Source organism: Globicephala melas, chromosome 15 (assembly GCF_963455315.2).
Source record: "Globicephala melas chromosome 15, mGloMel1.2, whole genome shotgun sequence".
In the NCBI taxonomy this organism is placed as follows: Eukaryota; Metazoa; Chordata; class Mammalia; order Artiodactyla; family Delphinidae; genus Globicephala; species Globicephala melas.
The window spans coordinates 37,533,715-37,554,657 of NC_083328.1; the positions used below are offsets into that span (position 1 = coordinate 37,533,715).

At 61.7% G+C, this 20,943-nt stretch overlaps 4 protein-coding genes and 1 long non-coding RNA gene across 14 annotated transcripts; 2 read left to right on the forward strand and 3 right to left on the reverse strand.

Annotated features, from left to right (window-relative positions):
• Window positions 1-548: 548 nt before the first annotated feature.
• Window positions 549-8,002, forward strand: CIAO3 (cytosolic iron-sulfur assembly component 3). Of its 3 annotated transcripts, XM_030872247.2 has the most exons (11): window positions 549-646; window positions 1,654-1,749; window positions 3,227-3,370; window positions 3,666-3,798; window positions 4,361-4,495; window positions 4,766-4,884; window positions 5,037-5,166; window positions 5,602-5,674; window positions 6,151-6,288; window positions 6,717-6,874; window positions 6,963-8,001. In XM_030872247.2, exons 1-11 carry the CDS (start codon window positions 581-583, stop codon window positions 7,199-7,201), a joined length of 1,431 nt encoding a protein of 476 aa, XP_030728107.1. In that variant the 5' UTR covers window positions 549-580; the 3' UTR covers window positions 7,202-8,001. The 3 variants fall into 3 exon arrangements, with proteins under 3 accessions (XP_030728107.1, XP_030728106.1, XP_060141693.1); XM_030872246.2 differs by having other exon boundaries at window positions 4,882-5,166; window positions 6,963-8,002; XM_060285710.1 differs by lacking the exon at window positions 6,151-6,288 and having other exon boundaries at window positions 4,882-5,166; window positions 6,963-8,002.
• On the reverse strand, window positions 1,161-7,210 carry LOC132593555 (uncharacterized). Its single transcript, XR_009559202.2, has 3 exons — window positions 6,664-7,210; window positions 6,212-6,273; window positions 1,161-5,892 (listed from the first exon to the last, which is right to left on the reverse strand). It is a non-coding gene; the product is annotated as an uncharacterized lncRNA (long non-coding RNA).
• On the reverse strand, window positions 7,569-15,883 carry HAGHL (hydroxyacylglutathione hydrolase like). Of its 7 annotated transcripts, none has more exons than XM_060285711.1 (9): window positions 12,632-15,883; window positions 11,072-12,531; window positions 10,456-10,639; window positions 10,005-10,168; window positions 9,799-9,916; window positions 9,611-9,719; window positions 9,113-9,534; window positions 8,737-8,816; window positions 7,569-8,456 (listed from the first exon to the last, which is right to left on the reverse strand). In XM_060285711.1, the coding sequence occupies exons 3-9, from the start codon at window positions 10,558-10,560 to the stop codon at window positions 8,249-8,251; spliced, it is 1,206 nt and encodes a 401-aa protein (XP_060141694.1). In that variant the 5' UTR covers window positions 10,561-10,639; window positions 11,072-12,531; window positions 12,632-15,883; the 3' UTR covers window positions 7,569-8,248. The 7 variants fall into 7 exon arrangements, with proteins under 7 accessions (XP_060141694.1, XP_030728125.1, XP_060141697.1 ...); XM_030872265.2 differs by having other exon boundaries at window positions 7,569-8,417; window positions 9,113-9,214; window positions 9,431-9,534; window positions 10,005-10,069; window positions 11,072-15,883; XM_060285714.1 differs by having other exon boundaries at window positions 9,113-9,214; window positions 9,431-9,534; window positions 10,005-10,069; window positions 11,072-15,883.
• Window positions 11,798-15,828, forward strand: CCDC78 (coiled-coil domain containing 78). The gene is given in 14 exon segments (XM_060285719.2): window positions 11,798-11,971; window positions 12,206-12,325; window positions 12,413-12,499; window positions 12,695-12,847; window positions 12,928-12,984; window positions 13,109-13,176; window positions 13,302-13,380; window positions 13,468-13,593; window positions 13,808-14,025; window positions 14,101-14,194; window positions 14,331-14,398; window positions 15,118-15,184; window positions 15,260-15,360; window positions 15,469-15,828. Coding segments are annotated over 14 exon segments (1,410 nt in total). The 5' UTR covers window positions 11,798-11,911; the 3' UTR covers window positions 15,581-15,828.
• A 27-nt stretch (window positions 15,884-15,910) lies between the features above and the next one.
• Window positions 15,911-20,920, reverse strand: ANTKMT (adenine nucleotide translocase lysine methyltransferase). Of its 2 annotated transcripts, XM_030872274.2 has the most exons (5): window positions 17,128-20,920; window positions 16,802-16,906; window positions 16,562-16,702; window positions 16,292-16,342; window positions 15,911-16,162 (listed from the first exon to the last, which is right to left on the reverse strand). In XM_030872274.2, the coding sequence occupies exons 1-5, from the start codon at window positions 17,287-17,289 to the stop codon at window positions 15,941-15,943; spliced, it is 681 nt and encodes a 226-aa protein (XP_030728134.1). In that variant the 5' UTR covers window positions 17,290-20,920; the 3' UTR covers window positions 15,911-15,940. The 2 variants fall into 2 exon arrangements, with proteins under 2 accessions (XP_030728134.1, XP_030728136.1); XM_030872276.2 differs by lacking the exon at window positions 16,292-16,342.
• Between the last annotated feature and the right edge of the window lie 23 nt (window positions 20,921-20,943).

Below are 20,943 nucleotides of genomic sequence, written 5' to 3' on the forward strand. Positions count from 1 at the left end.
AAGAACTGAGTCCAGCCAGCAACGGTTCTGTCTCAGGTAATAAAATCTCACAGGGAACTGGAGTTTTCTCAGGCTGGTCTTTGAAATAACCGCGGACTCTCTCCGAGAACCCCAGGGCTCTGCACTGAGCCGCAGCCTCGGGAGGAACGGCTCCCCTTCCCCGTCACTCTCATTTTCTTCTCTTTTCAACAGACACTGGGCGTCTCTGCGTAACCGGCGCCCTTCTGGGCTCTTGGGCTGCGTCCGGAGCCAAGTAAAGAAAGTTGGCTGCATCTCTCCCGGGGAGGAGACGGCGGGGGCCGCACACCTGGCTGGCAGGTGAGCCCGGGACCGCGAGTGAGGCGCCCTCGCCTCCCCGCCGCCCCGCCGCCCCTCTGCCTCCCGGCCGGCGCCCAGGCAGGGTGGAGAGTGAGAGGTGCCCGGGGCCGCCAGCAGGGAACGCGCGCCTGCCAGACACCCGGCCGCTTAGCCAGTCGCGCATGAGCCATGCGGACGCTTTCCGGCAGCGTGGCGGAACCGCTTCGCCGTTTCGCGGCATTTGGCGACACCTGCGCTCGGCGGCGGGCGGCAGTGTGGCACCATGGCGTCGCTCTTCAGCGGGGCCTTGCAGCTGACGGACCTGGACGACTTCATCGCGCCGTCTCAGGTGGGCGGGCAGGGCGGCGGCCGTGCGCGGGGAGCCCCCTCCGCCGCAGTCTCTCCCCTGAGAGAGGGGCTCAGAAGCGGGGCTGCTGGGTCGCACAGCCCCGTAGCTTCCGCGTCCCCTTCCCGGGCGGCCACTGCAGCCGAACTCACCTAGCTTGGGGCCCGGGAGACCCTGCCGAGCTTCCCTGGCCAATTCCTTGCGTGTGAACAGAGTGGGACGGCCCCACCCCGCTGCGAGGACTTGGGAGGTGCTCCGCTGGAGTCACCGCGGTGGTCGTCGTAGGTGTCGCCCCTGGGGGGGAAGACAGAGCTTGCCCCCAAAGGGGACAGGACAGCTGCACTTGAGAGCCGGCCGCCCTTATCTGATGTCTCCGCTTATCGGTTGCTACCAGCCGTGCAGGACCAGGGCTCGGAGGGCCATAGCTAAGCCGTCCCAGGAGGAGGAACGGGTGGGGCTGGTCCCGGCACAGCGGCAGGAGGAGCTCGGACAGGCCTCCCACTAAGGCTTTCTGGGGCTAGTTCCCTTTGGGAATGCGATGGCCAGTGAGGTGCTCCTGTTGAGAGAGACCGCGAGAACTCCAGGAGTTGGGCAAAGAAAGGAACTTTCTTCCAGGAACTGGGCGGGGCCAAGCGTTCCTAGCGACCCCTTGGCTTCTTCCCAGCAGTCGATGAAAAACTGGCCACGGTGCCCCGCCAGACGTTTACGCTGAGGAAGGTGAGGGCGGGGGTTGGTGCTGTCTGCAGACAGGTTAGCGTGCAGGCCCAGTCAGCACCGCCTCCATCTGACTGTGACCTGCAGAGCGACTCTTGGTCGGACAGAGTGTCTGACCAAGCGTGAGTGAGTAGGGAAGGTAGTGACAAAATCCATAGCGCTAAGAGTGCTTCTGGTGCAGGAAGACCGGAATCAGGGCACAGTTTTCGTCCCAGGTGGTGGTGTGGCCATCAGGCTGCCCCTCTTCTTCCGCCTCTGTGCACTCAGGTGCCCGTTGGGGTTTCTTACTGGTATAGGATTGCATCAAGCCCATGAGGGTGGATAAGAGGCCGGGAAGTGGCGTAGCCAAGATCCACGTCGAAGATGACGGGAGTTACTTCCAAGTCAGTCAGGTAAGTGCCAGCTTGGTTGGCCTGAAGCACGTTTCACTGCTCCGTCGAGTGACAAATGCAGGGGGCACAGGACCTTGCACGTCTCACCAATCCTTTCTCAGATATGTTCTGCAGAGAGCTCTTTGCAGAGATGGCAGTTCCCGCATCCCCTCCCTCTCTCTTCTCTCTCTGAGTTGTAATTGTGTAAGATTTTCTAGTCCAGACCACTTGTTCTTAGGGAACACCTACTTCCTGTGTAATTTAGCAATGACGAGATCCTAATCCAATGGCGTTAAAATTTACCCCGACTGTTTGCCATTTGGACTCTCAAGAACATCTGTGCTGTCCCAGGGACCGCAGGCACCACCAGGCACGCTGGCCCAGGAATCCTGCCCAAGCAGGGGAGGAGCCACAGGATGGTTCACGGTAGGGCCAGACAACAGGATCCAGAGTTCACAAGGAGAGAGCCACTGTTCACTCAGCCCAGGAGGGTAACGCAGCAGCACACCACGGGTCCCGCCTAAGCCCAGCACAGCACGGAAGACTGGGTCCTTTTTAGGGACCAAGTGGGCGCTGCTCCAGAGCAGCAGTGGTTGATCTGGAGGGAAGTCGGAAGCACATCAGCCCCCTGCTCAGCACAGCATCACAGCCTGTCCTTGAGACCAGTCCAACCTGGGAAAATGCACTGAGCTCAAATTGTGGCTTTGGTGCTAAGTAAGGCCTAGTGATCTGGGCTGGAAGGGAGTTCCTGTCTTGTCAGCCCCCTGGTCACACTCTGGGCCCCTGAAGCTCGCCTGGCCCTGGCTCAGACCACTCCTGTGTGTGCAGAGGGAGTGAAGGGGCTCTACTGGGATCATTTGCAGCTAAGAAGAGTTGCCCAGCCTGGAAGCTGGCTTGAACACCAAGTTCTGCAACTGTCTGGCCGAGTCTGACAGTGTGACTGCCCCTTGTGTCCCTCACCCACTCTTCCATGTGTTGGCACTGGGCAGGCACAGCCCAGGTGGGCACAGGCTCCTGCCATCTCCTCCCTCTGCCCCTTTCCTTGTCCCTCTGTCCTTTTTTCCTTAATCTTTGCCCTTGCCTTTCTCTTCCTCCTCCATTTAGAGCCTGGCCTTGGGCATTTTCCTGTCCCCACAGCCCCGTGAGGGCAGCCTGGGGACCAATGACTGTCCAGGGCCTCTGTGATGAGTCAGCTGCTCCTTTGCAGGTTTAATGCCCGTCTCCCACCCCTGGCGGGCAGCAAGCCTCTTCAGTATGATCTGACGTGCAGCCAAGTTTGTACCGAAATTAGAATTTGGTGCCACTATGAAAATGTAGAACGTGTATACGTGTTTCTGCAATAAATATTTAATTTCTAAGAACTTACAGCACATAAAGCCAGTAGTTGGTTGTCAGTGTTGTGAGACGGAGAATGAAGGTTTCCTGTGGGTCCCATCATCTGAGAGCTCCACGTCCTCATGCGGAGGGCCCTTGGGGTACCAGGTTCTTGTGCTTCCAGGATGGAGGGACAAAGAAGCTGGAGAGGGCCAAGATCTCGCTGGACGACTGCCTGGCGTGCAGTGGCTGCGTCACTTCGGCAGAGACCGTGCTCATCACTCAGCAGAGCCACGAGGAGCTGCGGAAGGTTCTAGGTGCTAATAAGGTGAGCGGTGGGACAGTCTTTGGAATGCCACTCTAACCCGACATCAACCCCAGCATCCCTCACTCGTGTTGTCGGGGCAGCTCATCTTCTGGTGCCCTTTGTCCTATGTCTCCTAGTGACTCCTGACGTTTTTAGGTCTCATCGGTGGGATCTCAGTCAATTACTTGTATTTTGACATTGAAGTGTTAACCCTAAACTTTAGGTTCTACGTGTTTGCAAAAATGACATGCCTGATGGAGTTAGGCTTGGAATCTGTTAAACACACAGAGTGAGCAGCAGGTCCCTTGCTTTGCAGATGGTGGCGCCCGATCAGCAGAGGCTGGTTGTCATCTCGGTCTCTCCCCAGTCCAGAGCATCGCTGGCTGTGAGATTTCAGCTGAATCCTACAGACACTGCCAGGAAATTAACTGCGTTCTTTAAAAAAATAGGTAGGTGCTGAACCTTGGGTGAGCTCCAGCTTGGACACGAGAGCTGGCGAGGGGCTCGTCATGCCCCACTATCACTGGGCTTAAACACATCAGGAACTCTATCTGAGGTTGACTTCAACTTGAAGTTCTGTTTTGATACAGAGAGCAGTGCCTTTTAATAGAAAGCTGTCTGAATTCTGATGTTGCACTTCCCCGAGTCTGGAATTTACCCACTCCTAATATTGTTTTTAAACTATCACCATCAAGGCACACCTCCCAAGTCTGAGTTGGGTTCTGGCTCAGATCAGCTGGTCGACCTCTGCGTGCTGGGAGTAGGGCTGGGAGGACGTGGGGTGAGCCCCGGTGCCGGCGGCTGCCCTAGGCAGCATGCAGAGTTTGGCCTGGTCCCTGGCAGCCACCGAGCTCAAAGGAAGGAAAGCCCAAGGACACCGGGCTGTCTGCATGCACACCAGCGTGTCATGTGACGCCCCACGGGAAGGCAGAGCCCTGCTCCCGGGGCGAGGTGGGCAGCGCCTGGGGCTGTGGCCATCCTTCTTGGGGTGAGGTGGGTGCTCCCTTGCAGGGGCACACTACGTGTTTGATACCGCCTTCTCGAGGAACTTCAGCCTCCTCGAGAGCCAGTGGGAGTTCGTGCGGCGATTCCGAGCACAAGCCGATTCCAAGCAGGCCTTGCCTGTGCTGACTTCCGCCTGCCCAGGTATGCTGATGCTGCGGACCGATGTCAACAGCTGGACATGGGTGACGGGAGTGCTGGGGGAGGGGCTCGTCAGCAGGCACTGCCTGAGGGTCACCTGTAGTCGCTTCAGTTCCCAGAGGGGTGATCATAGGGACACCTGAGATACGTATCGGCAACAGCACAGTGGGGGCTTAGTGAGCTCCTAACTCCTGTACAAGTCGGTCCACCCCAGAAAGTCACACCCCTGCCCTGCTCGCTTCCCCCACCACCCCCACCCTGTGTCGGCCTCAGGCTGGATCTGCTACGCCGAGAAGACCCACGGGAACGTCCTCCTCCCCTACATCAGCACCGCCCGGTCCCCGCAGCAGGTCATGGGCTCCCTGGTCAAGGACTTCTTCTCCCAGCAGCAGGTAACAGGGACATCTTACAAAATGAGCCAAGACTGCAGTGGTCAGGACCCACACACAGAACTGTGCTCCCAGCCGTGCCTGTGCTGTCACCCCCGCCTCAGCCTTTGCTGCTGGGGCCAGGCAGCTGCACCACTGCCGTGTTCTCCACGCAGCATTTGACCCCCGACAAGATCTACCACGTGACGGTGATGCCCTGCTACGACAAAAAGCTGGAAGCCTCCAGACCCGACTTCTTCAGCCAAGAGCACCAGACACGCGATGTGGATTGTGTCATCACAACAGGTGCGGGGCCCCGAGCCTGCTGGCGCTGTGTCCCCAGCATAAGGCCCAGCACAATCCCCCTGGCTCATGTTGGTCACCCCGTCTGTGAGTTGAGCAGCCTTGCAGAGGCTTCCAAATGCTTAAAAGAAAAATGAATGCCCACCCGGGAGGCAGACGATCCAGGAAGGGTCGCTGTCCAGGGACGCAGTGCCCTGCCCACTCCAGGCGCATTGCGAGGCACCCCAGGGTCAGGCGCGTCTGCCCCACCACAGCACCGGGAGGCCCTTCAGAAGTGGAGTTGCCTCTGGCTGGGTTCATCCCCCACTCACGAGCAGGGGCTGGACGTCTGGCCACTCACAGGTTGCTAGGGATGCAGGTGGTGGGGACCTTTCATGGTCTCTGTTTTTGTTGAGATTCAGCTGAAGAGCGTCTGTCTGTGCTGTGGTCTCATCGTAGGAGAAGTCTTCAAGCTGCTGGAAGAAGAAGGGGTCTCGCTGTCAGAGCTGGAGTCGGCTCCCCTGGACAGTCTGTACGTCGTGCCTGCCATGTCAGGGGCAGTAAGCTTGTCCAGCATTGGGGTGCTCTTGACCTTGGGGTCAGAGGTGTCCTGGTGGGCAGCAGAAGGGACGAGGCGGGGGCAGGCACTGTCCTCGCCCCTCTTCTCTGCCTCAGCTTCCTTCTGGTTGGTTTTGCATCTGCCCCGTGGTATGTGTTGGTGTCCAGAGGTGGTTGAGTTCACGAGGCAGCCTGTGGACAATTGGCTGATGGTTATCAGAGCTGACCCCAGCTTCATACAGGTCTGAGCTCCCCAGAACAGGTGACATGACGGAGGGGACAGTCCTTTTCCCCCAGAGCCTCCTCCTGACACACCCACAAAGCCCTGGAGTCTGTGACTCATCTTCCACTTAGAAAGCAAGTGCTCTCAAACAGAAGTTACAGAGGTTACCCAGAAGCCTTGGTGGACAGCAGCCCCACTACCACCTGAGGCCATGCCCTCCTCCCCAGGTGCAGCAGTGTATCTGCCCAGGAGCCTACCAGCCATCAGGGTGGGGGCTCGGGGGGCTACCTGGAGCACGTGTTCCGGCATGCAGCCCAGGAGCTCTTTGGAATCCACGTCACTGAAGTCACCTACAGACCCCTGAGGTCAGTGGGAAGGGCTGGAGCTTGGGGCAGGGCAGCCTCTCGGGGCACCAGGCAGGAGCTGGGCCCTCCCCTCTGGCTCATGTGAAGGGGCCAGAGCTCTCCAGCCCTTGATCTCCTCATCATAGGACCCAGTGTCCCCTACCCACAGCACGGTGACCCAGGGCCCCAGAGGCCCATGGTGGCAGGACAGTTTTCCTGGCACAGGGTGTGTCCCAACGTGAGTCCCCATTCCAGGGAGGGCGGGCTGGGGCCTTTGTCAGACCTTGGGAAGGTGGGGTTCCCATTCTACAGACCAGGAAACCAAGGCTGGGGCTGAGGCCACCTGCCCCACTCATTGAAGGGAGCCTTCTACCCTCCCCTATCACTGTCCCCCACCTGGGAGGAAGCCTGGGCGTGCCGTGTGGACAGCCTGCTCTGTGTGCCCTCAGGAACAAGGACCTCCAAGAGGTGACTCTGGAGAGGGAGGGCCAGGTCCTGCTGCACTTCGCCGCGGCCTACGGCTTCCGCAACATCCAGAACCTGGTACAAAAGCTCAAGCGAGGGCGCTGCCCATACCACTATGTGGAGGTCATGGCCTGCCCTGCAGGTAGCTGCACACAGAGTGGGCCCTCTGGGACCCCGTGTGCTGACACCCTCCCCTTGACCACACTTCTGCCCGTCCTTCTCTGCCACAGGCTGCTTGAATGGTGGAGGCCAGCTCAAGGCCCCTGACATGCCTGGCAAGGAGCTTCTGCAGCAGGTTGAGAGGCTATACAGCATGGTCAGGACCGAGGCACCAGAGGACGCGCCTGGAGTCCAGGAGCTGTATGGGCACTGGCTGCAGGGCGAGGGCTCAGAGCAGGCCAGCCGCCTGCTGCACACAAGCTACCACGCGGTGGAAAAGGCTGGCTCCAGCCTCAGCATCAGGTGGTAGGAGGCCTCAAGGATCCACCCGGCCCAACACAGCCAGCACCGGGACTCCCAGGAAGGCATGTGGAGTCTCCAGCAGGGAAGTCGCCCGAGACCCCAGGGCATACCCCCAAAATGCTGGATGATATGTGGGGACATTGGGACCCACATAGAGATGGGACTCAGGACCCCCAGCCAGTAAAGGTGACTTCAAGCCTGTGCTCACCTGGACTCCCCGCTGCAGGGGGCCAGAGGTTCCACCACCTGCTGGAACCTCTCCATGGGCCCAGAGCCCTAGAGGTGCCCTGACTCCTCCTGGTTGTGGTGGCCTAAGCTGTGAGGGTTTCAGCTCATCCTGTGGGGAACTTAAGGGAGAGAAAAGGGAGGGTTCCTCATCCCCCATTTCTAGAGTCACCTGAAGCTGCGATGTGGAGGGTGGTGATAGGCTGGACCTGCCAGGCTGGTCAAGCTCACAGCAGAGCTTGGGGAACCCTGCCACGCTGGGCAGCAGAGGACACTGGCAGGAGACAGGCACCTGGTCCATGACCCCAGCTGGGGATGGGTGCTCCCTCCACCTAGAACCAGGTGTTCGAAGAAGCTGCGGTCTCTGGGGCTTGAGAACCTCTGTCTTGGGGGCTGAGTCCAGGTGGGAAGGACTCTTGCTATCAGGCCTCAGTGGTCTCGCTGGCTGAGTCCTGTGTCCACAGCTGGACCCCCACTTAAGGGGCAGGGGGAGGGCAGATTGCATTCAGCCCACCAGGCCTGGCCCCGAAAAGCTCACTTCTAGTAAAGGGGACTCTCTCTGAAACCAGCTTCTCTTCAAGAGTGTTTACCAGCATCAAAAAAGAGGCCTTTCAAAGCTTTATTCAAGTTTAGGAGCCCTGTGCACCCCACTAGGCTGCTTCGCAAACACCCAGGTCTCGGGACTCACTGTGGCCCAGAGAGGGGCCCCGGGTGTCCAACACCAGGAAAGGCCAGGGCGCCCACCCTCTAAGGCTGGGCAGGGCTGAGGAAGGCTCGATCCTCCTGTGGGTCAAGGGAGGAGGGGTGTGTGGCCCAGCCCACGTAGGGCTCACTTCGGCCGGGGCATGCTCAGGAGCCCCCACTGCAGCGCGAGGAGTGCCTGGGCCTGTGGCTGCAGTGGCTCAGCTGCCCGCTCAAAGCTCGCTCGCTCCCTGCAGAGCACTTCCAGGACTTCAGCTGGGGCGACCTTCCCTGTGAACTTGCGCACAGGCTCCTCTCTGCAGGGAGAGGGGGTTCGATGGGAACCGCTGGGCAAGCTGGACGTGGCGGTGGAAATGAAGCCACTGTTGGAGGGCATTTAAAGAGCAGCCTCTCCCTGGTGCCAGACAATCCAATAACCAGTCCCCCAACACCTCCCTCAGCATCCAAATGACTGCCAGGGAGGCCCAAAGGACAACAGTCCGGCCCCATGCCAGCCTGTTCAGCAGCATGGCCCCTGGGGAGGACACAGGTCCTCCCGACATGCGCTGGCTCAGGCCCTGCCATGTGCTCCCCCGCCTGCCCCACAAGAGGGCCCGCACGCTGGCCAATACTCACGCCACCCTCAGGAAGGGGTTGTAAAGGAGCTCCTCGCCCAGGGTTGAGGGCACCGTGGGCACATCATCCTCATCCCTCTTCTGGAATGACCACAGGCCTTTGTCACAGCCTTGTCTGGCAGCTCCCGGCAGCTTGGCTCAGCTTACCAGTCTGGGGGCTTGAGCCTAAACCCTGAGGGCAGGCACTCATGGGCCAGACCTGCAGGCTGCCCAGCTCCCCTCCCTCACCAGTGGGAGCCTTGGCTGGCAGAATGCCCTGGGCCAAGCCATGTCTGGTCACCTGGGTCGATCATGGTGGACTCCCCTGCAGTCCCTCCCTGGTTCCAGTCCTACCCCACCCTCCAACCTTGCCACTGAGAGGGGAGGAGTGGTCACACCTTGGCCCACGATAGCTTGGCCTTCACATGGTTGTTGCAAGGCTCCACTTTTTGTGCAAACTCGAGGTTGCCCAGTGTGTGCTCGTGACCACAGAACACCTTCTGGAGAAAGAAGGCACTTGGGGTGCACAGCACCACCATAGGCAGAGATGGGCAGAGACACTCACCCCAGTGGCCCAGCCCCTCCCCCCCGCCTGGTCCACCTGTCCCCACGGCTGGCAAGCAGTCATCCTGAACCCTGGCATAAGGCAGGTGCAGAGTGCACCGGTTATGTAGGGAGGCTGGGCCCCATGAGAGGGTAAGGGGCAGGCGGCTCACTGTCTCAGGGGGCAGGGTGCCCAGGGTCTCCACCAAGCTGTGGTACATCTGCTGAGCTGTGGTCTCCAGGCGTGAGCCGCAGCCGGCCACAGACAATGCGTCCCCTGGGGAGTTGGGTGGGTCAGAGAAGGTGGATGGGGCAGAGGGAGGTGGGGTGGGTAGGTGCAGGGCAGCCAGTACCCGAGAACACGGCGGGCGGGTCCAGACACTCATCTTCCCACAGGAAGTAGCTCATGTGGCCCGAGGTGTGGCCGGGCGTCAGGAGGCAGCGCACGTGGATGGCCCCAAACTATGGCAGAGGAGCAGGTGGGCCTGTAAGGTGGTTGGGCCCAGGGCGCTCTCCCCACCCCTCCTGAGTGCACGCTCACCCGCAGCTCCTCGCCATGTACCAGCCTGCGGGTCAGTGCACAGATGCGCTCATCTGCGCCCAGCACCACCAGGCCAGGCAGCAGCCTCGCCAGCTCCGTGTTGCCCCGGGCGTGGTCCCTGCGGGTGGGGGGAAGCAGGATCACATGCGGTCAGGGTAGGGTAGGGGTGACACCCTCCTGCCTCAGCCCGCCCTGATGGCACTCACCAGTGGTGATGGGTGGTCAGCACAGTTGTCAGTGATACCCCCTCCCGGCCCACGATCTCCAGCAGCTGAAAGGGATGGGAGTTAGGGAGATGCAGGTGGTCCAGGTGGCTGCCTGTGTTGGGGCGCCAGGCCCGGGTGCACAGTGCCCCAGGCAGGGGACGGGCCTGGGGGTAGGGGAGATCCAGCAGACAATTACTGAGCGCCCAGCACACACAGTACAGTTAGGCACCATACGCAGGGAAAAGGGGAGACCCGAGACGGCTCTAACCTCAGAGGAGACCCAAGATAATCAAGAAACCCTAAACGCCAAATAACCAGAGATGAGACAATAGGGGAAGGATCTGGCCCCGGCAGCGTAGTCTGGAAAGCCTCTCGGAATGCGGACTGACGGTCTCGGCCTACGATGCCTGTGCCCACAGCTGTGCTCCCGCCGCCCGAAAGCTGCCCTCACCCTTTTGGGCACGGCCACGTCCACGGCCACAGCCTCCCGCGTGTGCTCCTCGATGACCAGGTACATATAGTTGTCCTCAAGCACAGGGATGACTTTGACCTTCATGGTCGCAGAGCTCAGCCACCCCGCGCCTCCTGAGCCCCTTCCTCAGGGTGGGACTACCCTCTCCAGACCCTAGGCAGAGCTGTGCGTGGGAGGGGTCAGCTCCACAGACACGCTGGGGGCCAGGAAAGGAACCGCACTCCCTGCTCCCGGACTTCCCCGAGGGCCCTTGAGGAATCCCAAGCTCCTGGCTTAAGTTGACCTGCAGCTGCGGGGACCAGTCTCCAGCGAAGACTCAGCCCGCCGCAGGCCCCGCCCCCGCGCAGCAGGCCACACCCCCTATTAACCGCGCCCTCTTCCGGCTCCGCCCCCAGCCACGCCGCTGCCCCGGTAGGCCCCGCCTGCCTCCCAGGCTCCGCCCCCACCCCAGGTGCCCTCCCGCCGCAGCGCGACCCTGGACCAGCCCCTCTCCAGGCCCCGCCCCTCAACGTCCTTCCGCAGGCCCCGCCCTCCCCAGGCCCCCTCCCTCCGAAGTACGACCCCGGCCCGCCCCCTTTTCCGGTCGTCCACTCACCCCAGCTGGGCTGCGCCAGCTGGTCCCAAGGACTGCCTAAAGGACAGCCGGACAGAGGCGGGCCTCGGGCGCCTGTCACGGGGCCTGGACGGAGCGCGCCGCTCACCCGGGCCGCCACCAACGGCCCGCGCCCCTGAGACCCGCTGGGCCCTCCTGGAACCTGCGCGCGCGGGAACCGGCGCACAGTGCCCAGAGCACACGCGTGCGCGGGAGGGAGCGCGCGCGTGCCCGAAGGGAGCTGCACGCACGTCTGGCCAGTCGCGCCCGGCGCTGCGGCGCCTCCTCCGCGAAGCCCTCCTGGCACCGGGCTGAGACAGCCCTCCTGAGTACCCCGGACCCGGACTGGGACGTCTGAGCCCGCTTCCGTCAGGCTGAGCGCTGCAGGGATCTGTCCAGTTTGTTTGCCTGCCCGTCCAGTGCTCAGCGTAGGGGCCTAATGAGTGTGCGAACCCACGTGGTAGAGCAAAGCGCGCTGTGTGAGGACAACAGTAACAGCAGCGGCACCTCCATACCATGCGCGCTGTCCCACACCTCCCCAGGCTGGGCCCTTCTATGCACTCGTGGTTCCATCCGCGTCCCTGATAAATGCTGGGGTGCCGATCTGCGTTTCCCAGATGAGGAAAAGGAAACCGGAAAGAATGGATCGCCAAATACGGAAGCAGTTGAGAGTTTGCACCCACCTCTCCAACCACGTAACTGTCCTGCCTGCCCTCGTGGGCGGGGCCCCGGGAGTCTCCTGGGGACAACAGAGGCCTTGGCAACACAAACCACCGTGTTGCAGCAACAGGCCAGTAGTCGAGGTGGCACCAGGCTTGGGGCAGCCCAGAGTCCCTTTTGCCTATGGAGTATGTGGCAGCCCCAGGCTCCAGGCCAGGGGCCCCACCTCGGGCCACCAAGAATGTGAGTCCTCCCAGGACGCTGCGTTTCTGGGCTCGGGGGTTCTCCCTGTTCCCTCAGAGACCAGGAGGGGTGTAGATCCTCCCAGGACCTGGGCCTGATCCTGGCTGTGGGAGGGCCTGCCCCAGCTCTGCCAGGCTGAGGGTGTGGGGGTGGATGGCTGGTGGCTTCATGAGAGTGGAGGCCACAGCCCAGGTCTGAGACACACCTGGGGTATGAGTGGTGGTGCCTCCCTAGGTTCTGCCGCGGGCCGAGACCTGGCTGCCAGGAGTCCCTGGGGGTACCCCAACCTGGGCCACCAATCTTGAGACAGAGGTTCCCTCAGATCTAGAGCTGAGTGAGGAGCAGCGGCTGCAGGTGGGTGTGGTGGCCCTCAGGCACTGGCAGGAGGGAGAGCATCCCCAGGGCCCCACAGGCCCCACCTCTCATCCTGGCCATTCACAGGTCTGCAAGGAGCTGGTGGACCTGCAGATCAAAACCCATCGCCTGAAGGAGCAACACGAAGCTGAAATCTTCGGGCTGAAGAGTGAGGTGGGCACTGATGTGTGCCTACGTGTGCCAGCCTGAGAGCATGGGGGGAGGGTGCACACTTAGTGCCAGAACTGTGAGGGGTGCAGGTGTGCCCCATGTGACTGTGCACACGCAGTGTCTGCGAGTCCCCACCTGTCCTGTGTGTGCTGTGTTCCTGTGGATGCCCAGATGGATGATGACCTGGTCACCCCGCAGGTCCTGTGGCTGGAGAGCCGGGTGCTGGAGCTAGAACTGCATGGAGAGCAGGCAGCCCTAGCAGAAGCTAATCCGGGGCACCGCCAGGCACTGGCACAGGAGCTTGGGCACAAGGCCTGGGGGCAGGGACACTCCGACCACCACAGACTCCAGGTCACCATGAGCGCATGGGTGGAAGCTAAACAGGGGTCCAGCAGGGGAACAGTGAGGCTGAGACCAGCTTTTCTGTGCAGGCACAGCTCAAGGACTTCCTGACAGCTGAGAACGAGCAGCAGAAGCTGGGGCATGGTGTGAGTGTGCAGCCACCTAGCCCGGGAATCTGTTGAAGTTTCTCCCAGCCCAGGGTGGAGGTGGGGCAGTGCAGGGGACCCAGAGCTTGGGCTCTCACCCAGCCAGCCCTTGTGTACCCCGCAGCCGCAGGGAGAAGTAAGTCGGGCGCCAGAGCAGCACAGGGCTCGGCAGCAGGCACTGGAGACGCGTGTGTGAGTGACTGCCTCACCTGGGACAGGAGGGCCCAGCAGGGCACAGTGAGCAAAGGAGCTGTTCTTAAGGGGCAGAAGGAGTCACCTGCCCTAGGCCTGGCTAAGCCTCATACCCATGTCTGCAGGGCAGCCCTGGGCTGGCAGCTGCAAGGAGCTCAGGAGGAGGCCAGGACAGCTGGGCAGCAACTGGCTGCACAGACCTTGGTGAGGCCCACCCCTACCTGCTTTGAGGTCTGGCTCAGCAAAGGTCCACCTTGCAGGACATAAATTCAGGGCCATCTCCACCCCCAGGTATTGTCTGCCTGCCGGGGCCAGCTCCACCAGGCTGAAGCAGAGAACGCCCGGCTGCAGCTGCAACTCAAGAAGCTGAACGAGGAGTATGCCATCCGACTGCAGCACTGCGCCCGAGCCGTGGCTGTGAGCACTGGGCCGGCTGGCCCTGTGTTGAGTGGGAGGCCTCTGGATCCTGGGGAGCCCGAGTCTGGCCTGGGTGTGCTAGACCACTTCAGAGAGACTCTGACCTTGTGGGAGACTTCAGGCCCACACAGCACACTGTCGTCAGACCAGCTCCATGGAGGAAATTGGGGGGGCAAGGTGTGGACCCGCCCCAGCCCAGCCCTATCTCCTCCAGGAGTATGCAGATGGTGCAGGCCCAAAGCCTGCATCCACAGCCCTTCGGACATTCCTGGAAACCACTCTGGAGGACATTCGGGGGGCACATCACAGCCGTGAGCAACAGCTGGCCCGGGCTGCTCGCACCTACCGCAAGCGCCTGGCAGATCTGAGTCAGAGGCACGAGGAGCTGCTGGCTGCCCACAGGTGGGCCCCTCCCTGAGCTGGGCACCTGGGGTGGGATAGCCCTAGGTGACCTGGTGCGGGGTTTAGTGTGCAACAGGTGCTGGTGGAGCCCAACGGGGCACCCAGGATCCCCAAGGCTACCTCTGGTGCAGCCACCTCAGACATGGAGCCGCCGCCCCTGCACATGGTCACCAAATTCGGCCACCTGAGGGAGGACCAGGCTAGGCTGGAGAAGCAGCTCCAGAAGCTCCAGGCCCAGGTGACCCCTCCCTGCTGCCCCACAACTCGCCCCAGGACCCATCCCAGGCTCAGCAAAGCCCCAAGCCCAGGGCCTCTGAGCAGCCTGCCTCATTCAGCAATCGCTGTTCTTGTTCCTACAGAAAGAACCCAATGAAGCCTCTCAGGGGGGCCTATTAGAGCCACAGTGAGTACCTGGTGTGGGTGCTGGGGAGACCCATTCATTCATTCTGTGAACTAACTGCTTAGAGGGGTTTTGGTTGCTGCAGTGGACAAGGTGGCCCATCTGTATTCTCCAGTCTCGGTCTGCTTATGAGACACTAATAATCGCACAAAAACCAACTGCCTGGAGAGAGGAGGGACTACCCTCCTGGATGGGAGGGGGCTACCCTTGAATGGGAGGGTCAGGGAGAGACCCCGAAGAAAGGACACTTCAGCTGAGACTCGGAGGACCCATAGCTGAAGACCTGTAGTGGCATGGACGATAGAAGTCTTGACCCCAGGACAAGGCAGGAGCAGGCTACCTGGTGACCTTCACAGCCTTTGCCTCTGCACCTTCATGTTCTCAACTGTGCAGTGGGCAGAAGCTAGGACAAGTCACCTGCCTGGGGTTTTGGGAAACCCCCCAGCATGGGGGGAGGCCCCCCATAAGCATCTTACAGACACTGGTGTCACTGTCCCAGCTGGCCTTGTGGCTTAGCTTTCCCTGAGTGGCCAGTGGCTGCCCCCATGCACAGATGGCTCCAAGCCTCACAGAGCCCACAGTGGAAAGGCAGCCCTATACTGTCCCAAACTCGCTCCCAGCAGGCACCTTAAGGACCTAGGGGCCCTGACTTGAGCAGGGTCGTTGGTCAAAACCTGGGTCCATGCCAGCTTTCACGCCCACCCCTCCTCCTCCCCTCACAGGGGCCTGGAAGCTGCATCCTGGGCCCAGATCCGCCAGAAGCTACAGGACTTCTCCCGTGGCACCCAGGTAGTGGGCAAAACCTGGCCAGAGGCCCTTCCTCACACTGTGCCCAGGCTCATGGCTTATGTTCCCTCATTCCAGGCAGAGCTGGAAAGGGAGAGAGCACAGCTGCTAGTCCGAGCCACGATGGCTGAGGAGCAACTTTCTGAGCTACAAGAGTATGTGGACCAGCACCTGGGCAGGTGGGCTCTAGAGGTGGGCTGGGTAAGACCCAAGGACCTCAGTCCCAGGCACTAGCAGCAGGGCTTGTCCACAGCCAGGTGGTGACTATGCCTAGTTTCTCTGAGCAGGTACAAGCAGGAGATCCTGAGGCTGAGAAAACTGGTGGGTACAGGGAACCCCTGGAAAGCGGGGGCCACACCTCCAGCCAAGCCGCAGCACCCAAGGACTCGCAGTCGTTAGCTGGTCAACAAATAAACTTGGAGCAGAACTCTTCACAGCCAGCATGGAGCCCTCCCCACAGCACCCCCTTGGGAGATCATTCCACCCAGCTCAACACCCAACAAAAATCAGGCTGGGGGCTTCCCTGGTGGCGCAGTGGTTGAGAGTCTGCCTGCCAATGCGGGGGACACAGGTTCGTGCCCTGGTCCAGGAAGATCCCACATGCCACAGAGCGGCTGGGCCCGTGAGCCATGGCCGCTGAGCCTGCGTGTCTGGAGCCTGTGCTCCGCAACGGAAGAGGCCACAACAGTGAGAGGCCCACATACCGCAAAAAAAAAAAAAAAATCAGGCTGGAACCCACTGAGTCTTTATTGTGTCCACTCAGCCAACCTGAGAATTGGGGGCTCCAGGTACGGAGGCAGAACTAGGCCCTGGGACAGCCTGCCCAGCTGGCCCACCACTGTGGACGTCATAGGCCCAGACGCGGTCCAGGCCCTCACCCAGTACAGCCACAGGTTGCCAGGTGGGGAGGGGGAAGCGCCCAGACACCACTCGGGCTCCTGCAGGCAACTCTGCCTGTAGCTTGTCCTCCAGCAGTGGGAGCTATGGGGGAGAGGGGAGGTTGGGGTGGGCAGGGTGGAACACAGCTCCCCCTACCCAGCTCCTCCAGGCCCAGCACCTACACTGGGGATGGCTTGGGCCTCCCATGGGGTCAGCAAACCCCAGACCTACCACGCTAGGAGCCAGGAACACAGACACATTGTGGCAGTCCCTCAGGCTCACCTGCAGGAAAAGGAAATTACCCCAGCAGGGATTGGGGCCCCAGCAGGGAGGGAGGTTTGGTGGGCATTGGGTAACTGCAGCTTCCAAGTCCCAGCTCCAGCCTGCCCAGGTGGCAGAGGTACCTGGCACTGTCAGCAGGGTGGCCAAGCTACCAAGCTAGAACCGGAAGCATGAAGATCAAGGGTGGGGTCTGAGAGGGTCCAGGACTCCCTGGATTACCTTCCAGAGGTTCTCACGGCGGTAGCTGACATTGCCCGCACATCCTGCCCTCCAGGCATGCAGCCACGCCAGCCCCACCAGCCACGGGTTTAGCTCATAGCCCACAGCTGGGCGGAGACCGCACTTGTGGGCAGCCAGCACCTGTGGGCACAACGAGCGTCAGGACCAACAGATGGGGCGGTGCGCTCAGGGGAGGGGTCAACAAAGACGCTCCCCAACACACACGAACACGGTCCTTACAATCCTGCCGTCGCCAGAGCCCAGATCCACCATCTTTCCTGGACGGCCTCGCAGCAACGACAACACGTGCTCCACCTGCCTGGCACTCGCGCCAACATAAGGCACCTGTACAAGGAAGCAGGCGGGAGTGTGAGGGTGGGGGGCCTGCCTCCTGGGCTTCCATTCTTAGAGTGGCCTGTCCGGTCCTACCTGAAGGAGGTCCCAACCCACAGCCGAATCGGCCCTTGAGTAGCTGCACCGTCCGCCTTAGCGCCACACTCCAGGCCCCGCCCCCAGCCCGGACCCGCCCGGCCGGCAGCTGGTCCCCACAAGCCTTGGCCCAGCACCTGCAGCCGCAGCGGCACGCGGCGGAAGCCCGGCTGCAGCAGCAGCGCCCACACGGCGTAGGTGACCAGGCCCGAGCCCGCCGCCACCTGCAGCAGCTCCAACGCGCCTAGCTGCCGCTCGCGCAGCTCCGTCAACGCCTCGGCCGGGTCGTCCTGCTCCATGGCTGCGGGAGAGCGGCTCAGGGTTTCCCCACCTCAAGGCCCCTCCCTGGCTCAGGTCCGAGACCCTCATGCCCCGGCCCGGACCTGGAGAGGGCCGTCCTCCCCACCGCCCGCGGCCTCCGCGGCGCCCCTACTCCCTGCTCCGCGCCTACCAGATCCGCGGCGCCGAACCGGAAGAGGCGGACGCGGCGAGACACCGGAAGCGGCCGGGAGAGCCTGAGCAGCCGGTCCGCTCGCGTTCCGCTCCGTCCGGGTCCAGGGACCCTCCCGCGGGTTCCGGACCGCGGAGCCCTGGGGTCCGGGGCTACCCTCGCGGGTTCTGGCCGCACAACATCCTGCCTGTAGCCCGCGTCGCTCAGCCTCGTTGGCCCATGCCGCAGATGGTTGCTGCGGGCCTGTCTTGGGCGCTGCGGACCCCTGGGGCTGCACATCCCAGCGCGGGGAGACGCCCGAGGGAAGCGGTGCCGTGGATCCAGTTGACTGGCAGCGGAGGTCCGTGCGGTGTGGCTGGAGGCCAGGGGCGGCGGTCAGCCCGGGGGGAAGGGCTTACCGGGGAGACGCCGCCCCGCACACCCCGATAGCCAACCAAGCCCAGGAGCAGTCGCGGGGAGGCCACCCGGGCCCCTCCCACGGCTGAAGGCAGCCCGAGTGCGCAGGAAACGCAGGATGCGCAGGCTTCGGCGGGGGCGGTGGGAGTTTGAGCGTGGCTGAGGGGCAGGGCGGAGGGGGTTGATAAGGAGAAATTTAGCAGAACCTAGAAAACAGATGTTGGCTCTCTCTGAGCATCATGGGAGGGGAGCCGGATGTGAGGTGCTGGGCGCTCTGGCAGCTGGCCCAGTCAGGTGGATGGGAGGAAGAGCCCCAGGAACTGGGGAGACCACCTTCCTTCTCCAGAAAATGTAACACACACGAAGAAAGATTGAGTTCCCGGAAGTGACCTGATGAAGCCTGGGAATGAGAGAGGCAAGTGCGGGGACAGAGCCAGGACCCCCTCCTTACCCCACCCTGAGGCCAAACGTCCTTGAGTGGCAGAGACTTGTCTGCACACAGGCCCTAGCCTGGCTTCTCATCCATCCACGGCATCGGTCAGGAGGGACGGAGGCTGCTTCAGACAATGCAGGCATGCTGGAGACCACTGCCCCCATCCCCAAGTGCAGACTGCCGCACACTTGGCCCCAGCTGCCTCCACTTGGGAAAGACAGGTGTTCCTGTGGCAGGAAACCCCGGTGCCATGCTCCCAAGACCTGAGCACTGGAGCGGAGGAGGGCTGCTCCCCACCCCCATCTCAGAACCTTCTGTCTCCTTCCTGGCTGTCACCTGGCCCTCCCCATAAAAGGAGGATGTGCACTGGGCTTACACAGCATCCCATTCTTGTCTCTTTTGTTCCTTGTATTATTCCTGGTGCTAGAGCAGCACCTGGTACCTAGAAGAAACTCAATAGAAGCGGGTCGACTGAATGAAGGCACCTACCCCGACTCCCCAGTGTGCACACCCAAAAGTCCCTCACCTTCACACCTGCACCCTGCTCCTCACCTTTGGGTACTGGGCACTCGAGTGCATACCTGTGTGAATGCACATGCCCAGAGGTGCCCCAGAGGCACCTGCTCCCATAGCCCCAGCCCTCATGCTCACCCACACCGTTTCCCCTTGGCCACTCCCCTGTGAGCAGGCATGAAGCCCCTGGCCCAAGCCTTCCAGGCTCCTCCCAGAGCACCCTGGGGCTCCTCTGACCCTGTCAGCCACACCCACTTCTGCCCTTTCTGCTCCTTTTGCTGGTTGCAAAGCCAACACTTTCTCTGGAGGAGGGTGTGTGCATAGGAGGCGCTTCCTGGGGCAGGTGGGCAGAGGCCAGTGTCCAGCCTAGGGCCCAGCCCAGAGAAGATGCCCTACATTTTTCTGGACAGATGGTCCCAGAGGTAGTCCACAGTGACCACACTGCGTGTGGCCATGGGGCTCTGTCCAAACAAGGCTGTGGGGAGCTGGCCAGAGAATTAGGGCAAGAGCCAAGGGTGAGGTGCTTCTCAGCGCTGGAGGTGAAACACTCCTCAGGTCGGGGTCTGCATGGGCAGTGCAAAAGCCTCCCAAGATGAAGAGGAGGATGACAGGAGAGCACACTCACCTCCTCCTCCTCTGGTCTTTACTGAGATACTCCCTGGTGGGGGGAGGGGGAAACAGGAATACAAGGGTCTGCAGTCCAGGAGAGAGGTCCAGGCTGGAGATCCAAATGTGGGGTCATCAGCACGTTGATCGTATTTAAAGCCAGAAGGCTGGCCCAGTTCTCCAATGAGGGAATGTCGGAATGTGCGTGGAGAGGAGAGGTCTGGTGCCTGAGCTCTGAACAATCCATGGGTGCCGGTTTGAGTTTGGGGACGCGAAAGGGCACAGCAAGGAGCCTCAGGAACAGCAGAAGGTGGAAGGAGCCCAGGGGAGCCTACCATCCAGGATGACTGTGCTCCCACCCACAATTCTCACCAGTCCCCACAGCAAATGGCCCGTCCAAGTGAACGGAGTGCGTACCCGACACGAGTGTAGCCTTAGCCTGCCCCACGGAAACTCCAGGGCAGCCACTGGAGTGATGCAGTGTTCACACAGGGCGTGGCAACATGAGGTACCTATATCAGCCGAATCTGGCAGAAGTGGCCCTGTGTATCCTTGTTCCTCTCCCAGCCTCAGTTCCTGCCTGCAGGATGGCAGGGCCCCTTCTCCAGTGAGGGCTGCCAGGCAGAGATGGGAAGTTGTTTCTGGGGCTCAGCCCAGGCACCCCACCAGATCTGAGCTGTGGCCCTCTTTCCCAGGAGCTATGGGTCTGGGTCAGCAGAGTCAGCTCCCTCTGGGCTCAGTAGTCCCACGTGCACCCCCATCCTGGGGCCTTTCAGCCTCAGGGCCGTCAGCTTTGTCCAGACCGCGCTGGCCCTTTATGTGGCTGAGGCTGGAGAGGAAGGCGGGGGCAGCGACAATGAGGCCAGTGGCGGGAAACGGTCCTTAGAGACCCCATTGTGTGCCCCCGCCCACTAGAAATGGGCAACAAGCAGGACCCTGCAGAAGAGACCCCACAGCTGTCAGGATGCTGGGCACGTTGCAGGGGCCTGTGGACAGAGGGGCCCATTCTTCCCCAGGGGCAGAGTGGGGCCAGGATGACTCTGCTGGGCTTGCAGCGAACCACGCGGGGAAGTCGGTGGCCCGCCAGATTGCAGCCCCTTCCCTCAGGTTGGGAGTGGTGTCGCCTGCCTCCCCCTACAAAGGCCTCCAACCACCTCAGACCTTGGGTGTTATGGCCCCTTTTCCACTCCCACTCTGAGAAGTGGAATCACCTGGCATTGGGGGCAGCAGAGCTGAGGGTGACGTGAGTGGGGGTCCCTGCATGCCCCCACCCAGCAGCAGCCCCTCTCCAGGGCGTGGGCTGGGTGGCCTTAGACATGGCACCACTGCCGCAGAGCCTCAGTCTCTGGCTCTGTGAAGCGGTAACTGGGCAGTGCCCGGGGCTGTGGGAGAATAAAATGAAGTGAGGCAGGCCCAGGGCTGGGCTCAGGCACGAGCACCGGATGCACATTGGCTAATGCAAGCTGCGTTCTTATTGGTTATTGCTGTTACCTCGGAAGCAGTTGGTACTGTGATGCCATCTGGAGGTCACCCCCCCACCCTCCTACCCGCCCC

Coding starts and splice junctions, on each gene's coding strand:
- CIAO3 (XM_030872246.2), top strand. CDS start 581: ATGGCGTCGCTCTTCAGCGGGGCCTTGCAGCTGACGGACCTGGACGAC. Junction 1,750..3,226: donor GTTACTTCCAAGTCAGTCAG/GTAAGTGCCAGC, acceptor TTGTGCTTCCAG/GATGGAGGGACAAAGAAGCT. Junction 6,875..6,962: donor GGTCATGGCCTGCCCTGCAG/GTAGCTGCACAC, acceptor TCTCTGCCACAG/GCTGCTTGAATGGTGGAGGC.
- HAGHL (XM_060285711.1), bottom strand. CDS start 10,560: ATGAAGGTCAAAGTCATCCCTGTGCTTGAGGACAACTATATGTACCTG. Junction 10,169..10,455: donor ACGTGGCCGTGCCCAAAAGG/GTGAGGGCAGCT, acceptor CCCTACCCCCAG/GCCCGTCCCCTGCCTGGGGC. Junction 9,535..9,610: donor CCCGCCCGCCGTGTTCTCGG/GTACTGGCTGCC, acceptor CCAACTCCCCAG/GGGACGCATTGTCTGTGGCC.
- ANTKMT (XM_030872274.2), bottom strand. CDS start 17,289: ATGGAGCAGGACGACCCGGCCGAGGCGTTGACGGAGCTGCGCGAGCGG. Junction 16,703..16,801: donor GCTCTGGCGACGGCAGGATT/GTAAGGACCGTG, acceptor TTGTGCCCACAG/GTGCTGGCTGCCCACAAGTG. Junction 16,343..16,561: donor GCCGTGAGAACCTCTGGAAG/GTAATCCAGGGA, acceptor CTTTTCCTGCAG/GTGAGCCTGAGGGACTGCCA.